The sequence below is a fragment of the Poecilia formosa genome, unplaced genomic scaffold, assembly GCF_000485575.1.
Source record: "Poecilia formosa unplaced genomic scaffold, Poecilia_formosa-5.1.2 Scaffold311, whole genome shotgun sequence".
Classification (NCBI taxonomy): domain Eukaryota; kingdom Metazoa; phylum Chordata; class Actinopteri; order Cyprinodontiformes; family Poeciliidae; genus Poecilia; species Poecilia formosa.
Window position 1 is genome coordinate 25,927 of NW_006800250.1, and position 13,218 is coordinate 39,144.

Sequence of the window (13,218 nt, forward strand, 5' to 3'; positions counted from 1 at the left end):
ATCTCGGCTGTATCAAGTTTAGTGTATTACTTCGCTAAACTGTAATAGAAACATTTTATTTTTCATCACACGAGTCACGTGATCAACAACCAGATGACGAAAACAACCAGAAGTAGTTGGTGGATGTTAGCTTATCGTGTGATTTTAATTGTGTTTCTTTTTTACTGGAAACACCACAATTGTGAAATTGTGGGGGGTTTTTTTTGTTGTTGTTGTTGTTTGTTTCTGTTTTTTTTGCTGATATTAGCGGCATATTGAAAAATTTTGCGCACGTTTGTAATGGAAACGCAGCTACATTTCAGAAATATTCAGTAATTAAAAAACAGGGACAGGAGCACCACACCTCACATTTGTAAAAGTAACACTTAACATTGTAGCTGGTAAACAGCTGACTCAGGTAGCTTAGCAAGCTGGTGTCAGATTGCTATCCTGTTTACTTCATGAAGAGTTGAAGGAGTAAAAGGTGGGATAATCTGTGCAGTAAGGACTTAAAAGCGCTGTATTTTTGGTTTAATATCAGTTTAGCCAAAGCGTTTCAATAAATGTGTTTAACTCCAGTCAGAACCCTTGTTCATTTTCTAATTTAAATAAAATCAAGTGTAGGTCTTTTTTTTTTTTAGAAGTTCTTAGGCAAGAACAAAATTTTATTTGTATTTTTTCTTGTCACTGCTTATGCAAAAGATTGCATTTCTGCTGTGTAGTTTTTCACTCCTCGTGCTAGCTAGCACAATTATTTATAAACTGCTTTTCTAGCAGTTAATGGAGAAATTGTTGCTCAAGCAGAAGAACACATCATCGTTCTCTTTCTGCAATGCTAGAAGTGATCTCATCAGTCCCATGTAGTTGGCATATAATGACGTAGTCTGTGTGGGAGTGCTCTAATGTTGGTTGGTGAGCTCTGGTTCAGTGGTAATTGCTAGGGAAGACTGGTTTTTGGGTGTTTGGACTCATTTAGCTGCATGTGGGTCAACTAATTCTGGCAGCATATGGGCCTTGTTCAGATTTGGCCTCCACATGTGGAAAATGAGCTCTATGTTTGGGGTGTTATTCATTCTATAGCTGGATTGAGGTGTTTATTTTGGTGGTTTTATTTGAGGCGTACAGCGATAATCCATCGTAGTTGCCTGGAACAAGGCTATTTATTCCTTTGATGGAAATAGGATGAATTTTCTCTGTATTGTTTTCTTATTATTTTGGTATGCTACAAAAGTTGCATAAATGCTTTATGTGCCTCCGAAGTAACCTCAATCTACTACATGGGAAGATATTTTATCCAAAGCTAACATCTCTCTAGTTGGAATAATGAAAATAATGAAGTCAAGATATGATATTTTAAAAGTATAACACATGAGGCCTATTTTATAAGCAATTTTAGGCATTTAGGCAAAGAACTGTGAGATAGCTTCCCACTTTAAGCCAGCTTGCTAGCTTACAGTGTAAGCTAGCTTGCAGTTAGTTTAGATTAATGGAAACACAAGTAGGTAAGTGAGGTGTCTATTTTAAATTTCTATTATTTCCTTTGTTGCTTTTCAAGTTTTCCAGCTACACAGACGAACCTGAATGACTTTTTGCCTACGCCCATCGTGCTTTCACATGACAAGTACAACTCCACCTGCGCACCAAAATTATGGCTAACTCTGTCCTCTGCCAGTAAACACCGCTGAACCTCCCAGTTTGGTTTGTTTCATAACGTCTTCCCTTTTTTTTTTTAAACGTGACCCTTTCAGTTATTGCACCCATGTTGTCCAAAGAGAAAAACCAACAACTTGTAGTTGCTAGATGGAAAAATAAACATCTCATTTCATGCATGCATGTCTTACACAAAAGCACAAACGTGGGTGTTTGTGTGGCTGCTTTTCTGTATGGGCTGTTTGTCTGCTGTCAGCCAGTCTGTCATTCAGTCACTTTTATGAATGTGTGTGGGTGGGAGCTGGTGAACCAGTTTTGCCACCTGTGTTTGCGTGTGTGTGAGAGAGAGTGTGTATGTGCATTAGATCCTTTTGACTATCTGCAAGCTAATTATATAACACCTCTCCCATTCACTCCCACTCAGCCTCTCTTCCTCCATATCTCTTTTAACGTCCCTCCTCAAACCCCCAACCCCTTCACACACACACACACACACACACACACACACACACACACACACACACACAAAGAGCATCGATTCAATATACAGAGGCACATCCTGTTATTGTCGGGTCGTTCATGAGGATTGGGACCGTGTGCATTGTGTCCCCGTGAGGGTGGTGGCTGTCATGCTAAGGCTGGGGAATGGCTCAGCCTTAGCATGAGCCATGCAGGAGACCTTCTGTCTCCTGCTTGCTTTTTTTGTTTGTTTTTTTTTGTCATGTATTGTTTTGTGCTCCTCAAGACTAAACTGTGGCTGCATTATCTTGTTTGTTGGTTTGATGTGTGTCCAATTCAGGCTCCAGTTGGCTGTCGTCTTACTTAAACGATCAGAAGCTGGGATAAGAACGCAACTACTTCCCTGATTACTAGTGTTATTAGTGTTATTGCCTAGTGACTTTTCAGTGTTTTAGTATAGAAATACTCATTTAGATGTGAAAGCATAACTTTGTCTAATTTGATAAATAACTTGCCAGACATTTACTTTCGTTTTCAAAAACTGCACCTGGGCTGCAAATGTTACATTTAAAGGCAAATTTGGAATGACATGAGTTTGTCACAGTATGATAATCTTGAGTAAAAAGGCCAATTTTTACAGTATTAACACTAAAAATTAAAACAAAAAATTTAAAGCATAATGTAATCCCCTTTTAAACAAAAACTTATCTATATTTCAAAGTTACAGTTACTGTATAATAATGGGATCTGCGATATTTATTTTCTTTTCATAATATAGACTAAACATATGATAATTTAGTAAAAATTTTGAAATGAGTATTTTGCTTGATAATATCCCTTTTTGCTTTTCTGCTGCTTTTGTTTAGCCAAGTAATCGGGCTAGCTAGCAGAGTTGCTAGCCTGCATTCTGGTGCTTTACAGAAAACCTGCAGCGTTCTGTCTAGATTTATTGCAATCAAAAATATTTTCAGTCTAATTTTTTTTTCTTGACAGTGCAGGAACAGTTTAGTGGCTTCATTTGCTGTCTGTTTGGCGCTGTGCAGCAGCAGGTGGGGGAGGTACAGCACTGTGGTTCTTTGTCCACCATTCAGTCAGAGAAAATGTCTGTCACTTCACAAGCTGTACATATGCTAGAAGATTTTAGCGATTTGAAAGCACTTTTTAAAACATTGTTGCATCTAGCTATTTGCTAGTAGCCTTTGCCGAATACAATGGGAACATTGATTTGGTGCTCGGAATTTATAATTTAATTGTATCGCAGTCTTAGCTCTTTACAAATATGACAAACTGCCTCAGTGTTTTACAGATGTGAAGTTTTAATTGAAGCATAACTTGAAAGCAATCAAGTCCTACATATCAGATAGATACAACAGCAGATAAAGAATAATAAAAAAAATAATCATGACATATTTAAACTTGTCAGTAATTTAAATTGTTTAACTTCCAAGACACAATAATTTATTGTCTTGATACACAAATTGCATGTGGAAACAAAGAAGCATCCTATTTCTTTAACATTTGTTTGTAGATATCTAACTGCTCTGCTTCCTTATTTGGAGTAACAGAACTAATTTCTTGTTTTACTGCAGTTGCCTTCTAAAACACAAAGGGAAACGCCCACAATTTCATACTAATATGTTGGGGCTCAGCAACACGCAGGGCTTCCCTCAGAGTATTATAAGCCTGGTGGACCACCAGGCTTTACTTGTGCCCAAACCAAGCTAAGCATTGGGGGTGTTTTTTTTAAAACTCTTTAAAAAATGTGCACATTTTTTAAAACTTAATGGTGGGGGTAAAGGAAAAAACCTCCAAATTTTCAAAAAAAAAAAATAACAAAGGAAAATTTAAAAATTCCCGGAAAACCTAAAAAATTTTTAACTCTAAAGCACAATGGGCTGGTGAATGAATGTCTACCCTATAGCCCAACCACCAGGCTTAGCAAGTTTTCTGGGGGAAACCTTTAACACATATCAGAATAGATCATTTTAATTTACCCTGCAGTTGTGACCTAATTAAAAGTGCATAAAAATACAAAATAAACCTTATTCTGCAGGATATGTGAGACAAACCAGTCCTACTGCAGGAAGTGTTTCTAAAAACATCAGAAGATGCTTAATGGCATAGAATAACCTCTAGTTGGGCAGTTTTGAGTGTTATTCTCTCAGATGAATAGCGAAACGGTGTGACTGCGGATAGCAGCTGTAAGTATTTATGTGCTGGTGAAGTTGAGGCTTTTTTGAATAAAACTATTGAAACCAGGAAGCTGCTATCACTCATTTTAAGCCCAAGCAGCAGCTATGTTTTTTTTTTTTTTAAATGCAGTCTGGAATAAAAATGTTTTGCAATATTACAGTCCAAAAACAACATCCTCACTGCTTTGTGGCTGTTTTATTTGGTAAATTCGGTTACTGGGACGGCCTCAGTTTTTGCAACGTATCTGACGTATCTGTACGTTCCACTTAATGATTTAAAACCCCAACGCTGAAATTTTGTAATTCATAATGCAGAAAACAAAAACGACAAACTGCCTGTTGACTACATGGGATGCGATCAAGTCAAGTACCAAGGGAGATTCAACACCGCCACTTGAAGTTGTGTTCGTGTCATTCTGAAATATTCCAGTTAAGATTATGACTGCTGACCATGAGTTTGAACATTGAGCTCTGTTTCCATTAGTTTTACTGTGTGAGTGTGTGTGTGTGCACATTTGTTTGCAATACATTGTGGGGACCATTTTCCTGACACATACTACGCTGCAGGGACCTGCTGTTTTTGGGTCATGGGTTAGATTTAGGACTAAGATGTGAATTGAGTTTTGGTTAGGGGTTGGGTTAGGATTAGGGTAAGGTCTAGGCTCTAGAAATGAATGGAAGTCAATGGAAAATCCCCACAAAGATAGCCACGCTAACATGTGTGTGAGTGTGTTTAATGCTGACTTATCCTGGTGCAACACCTCCCACTTCAGCACAGTGAGGACCGAACAAAGTCGTGACTTGCGACGCCCTCAAACAGTCTGTCAGGGTGTGAATCCAATGCTGCACAAAACTTCTGTGGCATTAAGTCCACTTTGACATTGCAGCATTTTCAGCTTTAACAAACAGAATTTGAATATTAACAATTTATCTGAAGGATGTTTTTTGTTTAATATTTGAAATAATTGTTGTTTTTTTCTTAGTTTCTTTAACATAAAGGAAAGCATTTTAGTATTGATTTGCCCGTTGTTCTGTTTTTACTACGGAAGGAAGTGGTTTGCACTTGAAGCAGCTTTAACACATACTTGGAAACTAGACTGTACTTTCACAAAGCAATCATCTAATGACCCTAAAGACTTTTTTCAAATGATGATTCAAACGATGAATCAGTTAATACTTTTCTTAAAGCACGGTCGGTTTCCTGTAATTAGCATTTTAAGACTGAGACAAACACAAATGTCACACTGATGACCCCATTCTAACAATCTTCCACCTTTCTTTCATCCTTCCATCCAGTGACAGCTACATCGTGCGTGTGAAAGCGGTGGTGATGACGCGGGATGACTCAAGCGGCGGCTGGCTGGCTCAGGATGGGGGGGCCCTCACCCGGGTGGGCGTCTGTCGCCTCCTTCCTACAGAGGTGACAAATCTCTCCGGCTCCAGCAGTTCCCAGTTCGTCATCCGGGGGGAACGGCTGCGTGACAAACAGGTAAGACATAAAAATACCCCGAACGTTTGTGTTCTTTTGACTGTGGGAAGTGATGCTGAGTTGCTACTGGCCGGATGCACAGGTGATCCTGGACTGTCCGCTGAGGAAGGACATAGTGTACACCATCGCAATGCCGACATTTCACCACTGGAAGGTGGAGGACAGGCGGTGCGGCCTGTCGTTCCAGTGTCCAGCTGATGCCAGAGCCTTCGACAGAGGGGTGCACAAAGCAATTGAAGACCTGGCTGAAGGTACGCCGTGCTGGAATGTGGGTTTGGTTGGTCGTCACTAGCTGTGTTTCCATTTAATTCTCGTGTGAATTTTGAGCGAACGCTTAAAAATTTGCAAAACAAGAAAATGCAAATTCAGCGTGTTTGATACTGGTTTGACTACGTCATATGTTGACTTTATGCACGGCTGTAATAAGCAGGTAAACATTTGCTGTGTCAGTACTTATTCGGCAATAGGGGTGAGTGATATGAACTTAGAATTTGATTGTAATATTTTGTGGTATAACAATAAATATGATTAAAAAAACTATTATTTATGTAATTATATGGCTTGGCCAGCCTAAATTTTATGTTGAATGAAGGATTTGTTCTTTACTTATTATTAATCTACAGATGACTGTAAATAGGTGTTATTATTTAAACTACATTAAGTTTAATAATTAGCTGGGTTTTTAAAATCTGATATTAATAAATTGTAATGCTGGATACAAATATCTACAAATTTGAAATGTTCAGCAGCTGTTTCTTCACAAAACCCTGGTGCAAAACTTCTTGGTAAATAAAAAACATGTTACCTCACAAACAAGGCGTTTTTCTGGGCTAAATTTCTACCATGGTCATTTGTTTATTCCATACCCAGTGGAAGAATACGAGGTATAACAAGTGATTTAAAGAGGAAATTAGATTAACTTAAGTCTTGTCGGACTTTTATTCAGACTAGTACTTAAAAAGAGAGTGTCAGTTTAGCAGATAACAGGAAGGTTAAAGTGGGGAAAGCAATTCTTTTGAGTGGAAATTTATGTTAAGGTTTAAAGGGTCTTCATTTTGTCGAGAATAAACACAGTCACAGTTGCTAATGCTAATATAAAATGCAAACATTCTGCATCCTTAATCATTTAATAATTACTGAATAATCAATGATCATTTGAAAAGCATCTCATACAGTCTGACATCTCCTAATATCAATGTAATTTATAGTTCTTAATCCTTGTGCGTGCGAGGACTGAGGCAAACGTAGAGGACTATGGCAAATGATGCAAGTTTTACGTGTGCGGGGTCGGTTGGACCCCATTTCTACATACAAGGGTTAAGGAAAATGTTGCTCTTCTAAAATCAGTATCAGGAGATCAAAGATAAAAAAAAAAAAAAAAAAAAAAAAACTGGAAATTGGCAACAAAACTGTAATTTGTGTATCTCGAACTAAATAAGCGTCCATTTCTTCCACGTTGAAGTTAAGAGTTCTAGAAAGTCAGAGAGACGAGAAATCTCCTCTCCGGTTCATGACTAGAGGTGTTTAGTGGGCGGTGTCCAAAACACGGCAGGTAAAACCGGTCGGTCATGGCGAGGAAATGAATGAGGTCAAAGTATGTGGAGAAACGTGTTCCGAAAATAGTTTTTCTAAAGTTTTGATAATGCGACAGGATGAGGAAGTTTACATTTAGAAGCTGTAAAACCTGAGTCAATTATTACTGCAAGTGCAACTTTAAAAGAGATGAAAGATACAGCTGCGTTTTCCGAGCTGCTCACTGCGATGTTTCCCTCTCCGCAGGCTCCACGACTTCCTCTACGGCACTCCAGAACGAGGGAGAACTGGGGGACGACGATGTTTTCACTGTAAGCAATTTTTTTTTTAAATAAACAGAGTCCCTAAGAAAACGAGTGCAAAACATTAAAACTTCTTTGGGGTTTTTTTTTTTCTTCCCCCCTCGACAAATGCACGAAAACGGAATCTCACTCATGCACGGCGATGCATTCACGCTGCTGGTTTTAGGCCTGACATTTGTGGCTGCCTTGCACCATGCTGGTCTGTTTGACCAGCATGGTCAAACAGACCAACTTTGACCCTCTGTTTGAGAGGGTCAAAGTTGATGCATCTCTGAGCTGAGCGGGTGGCGGAGGAAGTCGCAGAGCCAACTTTTATTGTGCAACGTGTTTCATAGCGTTCAGCGTGGGGTGAGCTCTTACATTCAGCATGTAAGGCGATGTTTCAACTCGCTCCTCTTCCTCCAAAAGAAGCAACTAAGTAACTCTTAAAGGAACTATGCGACACTGATTGTAATCTTCTATCGGGGGTCGTAGTTTGAGGTATGAGCTGGCTGTGGGTCCCACTACAGGGTCGGGGGGCAGAGGGGAGCATGTGTGATGTTGATGAGGAAGTTCAAGTCATGAAGTGGTTTTGTTTGACAAGGACAAAAAAATCAACCCTAATGTGTTTTGTTTCTTAATTTTCCATTCGCATGATAACAAAACCTTAAAATCTTGATACTCTAAGGGTCTTTTTCACACCTGAAAGGTGGACTCGGCTCGATTGGGGACCAAAATTGTTACGGTTTCAGGTGCTGCAGTTCTCTTTTATATTACATTGTATCAAACAAACCAAACTCATTGAAAAACTTGATAAACCTCACACCTCTCGCCTGTGGTGGCGCTGCACCAAGAATCATTGAAGGAAACGGCACAAAAACCTCTGAAGAAGACATTGAGCGCAACTTTCTTCTTCTTCAGAAAATGTAAGCAAAAATGGAATAGTGTCAGATTTTAGTGGTTGTAGGGCTATTCTTTTGATTTTTGTAAAAGACCAGGATCCATTTCTCCTGCTAGCGCTAGACTCATGCATTTGCTTTGCTTGCGTTTACCCAGAAGTCCTTGCGTTATAGTTTGCTTCCTGCTTTGGAAGCGGTCTCCGTTCTGCTTGCATTCACATACGTATTCGTACCATAGCTCGTGTCATCTGAACCAAGACTTAGGTTTTTAGTTGGACCAGAGTTCACTTTTTTGGTCCATATAAGTTAAGTTGCGCATTCAGACCTACCCAAACAAACTAGACTTTCTAGGTGAACAAACTAGAATTAGATTGACGCGGTCTATACAGAGCTGGTGTGAACGCACCCTAAAACAATCAGATTCAAATCAATAAGCTCTAATAATCCTGAGCTGATCAGGACAGATTTCACTTGACACTTACTTGAGACCTCCGGTCTCATGGGTTGGAAGAAATTTGACTTTACAGAAGTTTATGTCGCAGTGATGTAGATCTTGTTGCTCTAGAAGTGCATCTCTTATCACAATCATCAGAAGCTAAACAGAAGAAGTAGGCCCTTAGTGGCGGTGTTATTTGGCCAGGTAATCGTGTTGCTGCTTTTCTTTTGTTTATGCTGCAACAAAGGATAAAGCAGTTGCTGCAACACAACATCATGCCACTTTCATAGAGTCTGACAATGGCCCGGACTGTCGTAGAGAGTTTTGGCATACGTAGAACCTGGGCTCAAAAACTGGTTACCAGTGTCACCATTATGGTTTTAAAAAGTTTCAAAACTGTTCCTTCATACAGAACATATGACATAAAGTAGGGCTGGGTGATAAATCCATTTATTTTTCACCAATGCACTACTTGGGTCTCCATAGTTCAGAGTGATGTCAGCACACCCAGGATTGCCATCTTGTCTGTCAAGCGTGTTTTACAACTTCTGACAACGTTAAATTCAGTGAATTTAACATTGTCAAAGTACTAAGGCCAGGCTACAATTTTTTCTCAAAATTAGGAGACTATAAAGTCAAAATATACCAAGAATACTGTGATACTTTTGCTGTGTTTTCACACTTGCTAGTGCAGTAGACTTGGCTGGATTTGTGACCAAAATTGCAGCATTTCTTATAGTTTCATGTAGTGCTTTTTGTTTTTATTGTGCCAAATATACCAAACTAATGGAGCAACATGTTCCTGCTGGCGTTAGCACTAGCACTAGACTTTTCGGTTGGTTTTGGTTGTATTTACCTGGAATGCAGTTTGCTTCCTGCATTCAGAGCGGTTTCCATATGCATTTGAATTGTGCTACTGTTCATTTCAACCGAACCAAGACCTGGGTTTTTAGGCGGACCAGAGTTTGCTTTTTTGGTCTGCATCAGAGTTTGATTACGCATTCACACATCTGTAAACAGACTGGACTTTGTAGACAAACTAACTGGAGTTTGATTAAAGGGGATTAACAAGGGCTGGAGTGATTTCACCTTTAGAAACTTTAGTATGGCATCCTAATAAAGGGCTGTGCTTAAAATATCACAGTACACCAAACTAGACATGACAGTGTCTAATCTTCTACCATCTACAAATCTTATGTAATTGAAAAGCTTGCCGCAAGAATCCGAAGTGAAACGTACAATGATGACCCGTACTGCTGTTCTTCTGCATAAAACATTTACAAACTACATCTCATCAGCTCAGGATTTAATATTAGTCTTCTGTTGTGCATACCTGCCACAGCAGATAGATCTCCACCTTAGGTTAACATATAGACATTTTATGTGAACCCACCATTTACCTCCTCCTTTAGTACTGAAATCTGACACCAGAGCCAGCAGGCAGGGTCACAAGGTCACTTCCTGTATCCCACCAACTCCCTTCGCATGCACACACACACACACACACACACACACACACACACACACACACACACACACACACACACACACACACACTATCTTTGCGCCCTCCCATTTGGAAGGGAGAGGAGCCGCCGAGCTTGCGCGGAGCAGCTGTTTCCCAGCTTAGTGCGGGGCTGCTGATTTACGAGAGGAAGTGCCTCGTGGTTCATCTTTGACTCGAGCTGTCTGTTAGGGCCAAGACTAATAGGTGCTCTGCTGGGAGTGTACAGCCACCACAGAGACACACACAAACACATGAGCAGGAGTGGAGAGGTGAGGCTTCGGGGGAGGGATGGTGGTGCGGGGAATACTGTAGAAGCTTTCAGTGGAACGAATTCGAAGCAGTCCTTTGCTTTTGTTGACAGAGAAACTGCATTATTATTATTTTTTAAATAAAGACTGGTATATTTCAGATCAAACTTAATGTTGCAGCAGTTAATAAAACCTTACAAGATACAAAAATATGCTTAATATTTCCATTTTAGTAGGATTTGTTTAGCATATTACAAAGCAGTCCCCGTTTGTCTGCCTTCTTTTAAAGAGTCTACCATCAGTTGTCCTATCTGTATTTTTAATCTAGAATACCCAGAGAACATATATGTAGGCCTGTATGTTTCTCTTTGGCATTGCAGCTGCAGGTGATGCCAGCCTTTAACCACTTTGATCAGAGTTCTCTCTTTAGTTAGATTTTGTCTAAATTATAGGATAATTGTGGTATTGAGCTTATACCACAACTCTACTGGAGTGCTATGAGTTGTGAATCTTTCATCTCTGACTTCTTTGATAACGTGGTTGACGGCACACAAAAAGGTTTGGTTGAAACTTTAGATTTTCCCTCTTAAGGTTGTAGGCATTAAATTATAGTGAGACCGCTGCCTGGAAACTGCTGATGTTTTTGGATGTCGACTGGGGAAAAAAAAGGTCCATGTTTCAATGGCACTGCCAAGACACTTTGAGTCAACTGAAGTTGTCATGCCAGGCCATTAGATGGCGCTGTGGTTTCAGCATGTCGTTGAATGCATCTGCGCTTTTGACCCTTAGTTCCACCTCACTAGCTAGCACCTCATTGTGAAAAAATAACCCGTATTTGTCTCCCACGAACGAAGTGCTCACGTAACACACGTAACGAGACCTGAGCTCCTCATGTCTTACTGTTTTATTGTGGGGTCACGGATTTGATCCCACTATCCACAGTGCTCTGTTAAACACTGATGCCTCTTGGGCTTTTCCACATCTCCTTACCTTTGCCAACCTCAAAACCTAAATGTTTTCCACTGGAATTTTGTGTTATAGATCAACACAAAGCAGTGCATAAATGTGGAGTTTGGAAGAAATGATGAGCACTTTTCAAAATTAATCTGTATCAGAACTAATTTGACACATCTACCCCAACATGCTGCCACCACGAACGCCTCATTGAGCTGCTTTAGTGTCGTACTCCTAAGTTAAATTGTAGCATCGTCAGTTGGCTTCAGCAGTAAGCTAGTTTCAACATCTGAATTAGCACTGCTCTCAACCCATCATTGAAAAAAGTATGATATAGCTGCTGACCTGCGGATATATGGCTTCCAAGTTCATAGTGACAGGTTCAGTAAGGAGAGTATCAATCAGAGAACAAACTCAAGAGGCACATTGTAACTGTGGAGGAGATCAACAACTCAGGTGGAAGAATATGTCGACAAGACAACTACTAGCTTCATGGTTCTACTAATCCGGCCTTTACGGAATAGTGACAACAAAAGAGCCATCAGAAGTCCTGCTTGCCTTAAGGGGACACATCATATCTATGGAAGAAGGTGTCCTGGTCACTGTAGACCATCATTGACTTTTTGGGGTCTTCAAGCACAGCACTGCTTGTAATCGAAAGCTTTCTCTGCACATTCACCCCGAACACAATGGCAAAAAAAAAAAAAAGAAAAGAAAACAAAGGTTGCTAATCATGTAGCCAGAGCCACAATGAAATGGTTAAGATCAAAACACATGCACTTGATAGAAGGACCCAGTCAAATTCATGAGCCTAAATCTAATTTAGAATCTTGGGCAAGACTTGAAAATTGTCCACATTCACTCTTTACTCGATTTGCCTCAGCTTATGCTGTTTTGCAAAGATTTCGCAGAAGCCGGTAGAGACTTGCCTCTGTAGCTGCTCGGTAGGGCACCGTTGCGACGTATTAACTTTGAAGAACCTGAGTACATACACACTTTTTGCCAGCTATGGATTATTTTCCAACCGCATCACAATTTTTGCACTGGTTGTATAGGTTTGCATTGGTTTATCAAGTGAAATCCTAACAAAGGCTATCGATGATAGTGTCTGTAACATGGCCAAATTTATGTGTACTACATTCTCTTACTATACATTTTTGACAACAGGTGCAGAATTGTAGGTCCATAACAGTTTGTCTGTAATGCAAAGTTGCTTATGGTTTGAACAACCTCTTAAAGGGAATGGCGACTGCAATAGAGCTTGCGAGGTGCACAGTCATGGACAAGGGGAAATGCTTCGTCAGTCTGCCATTTAGCGGCTGGATAGTTGGATGGGGAGAGCACCAGCAATGATGGACTTCCCTAAATTATTCCTCATTCATCAAACCTAAACTTAACTCAGTCCAGCCCCGTTCTGCATGTCTCCTGTCTCTGTGTCTATTTTGGCTCATTCACAACAGGGGGAGTGAAAACTATTGAAGCAATTCTAGGTCGTGCAAGTCTGGCCTGCTGAAGGATGAATCCTCCTGGGCTTTTAGTCGGGCCATGTTTTGTATCAGAAAATAACCTGAAATGCCCTCCGTCCAGCCTT

The 13,218-nt window shown here is 40.0% G+C and overlaps 1 protein-coding gene across 1 annotated transcript in view; it reads left to right on the forward strand.

Annotated features, from left to right (window-relative positions):
* LOC103152451 (sprouty-related, EVH1 domain-containing protein 2-like) overlaps window positions 1–13,218 on the forward strand; it is a 37,950-nt gene that overhangs the window by 15,655 nt on the left and 9,077 nt on the right. Inside the window, exons 2-4 of the mRNA XM_007572915.2 lie at window positions 5,577–5,769; window positions 5,852–6,020; window positions 7,549–7,613. Coding sequence (XP_007572977.1) covers window positions 5,577–5,769; window positions 5,852–6,020; window positions 7,549–7,613 — 427 coding nt within the window. The remainder of the gene's footprint in view (window positions 1–5,576; window positions 5,770–5,851; window positions 6,021–7,548; window positions 7,614–13,218) is intronic.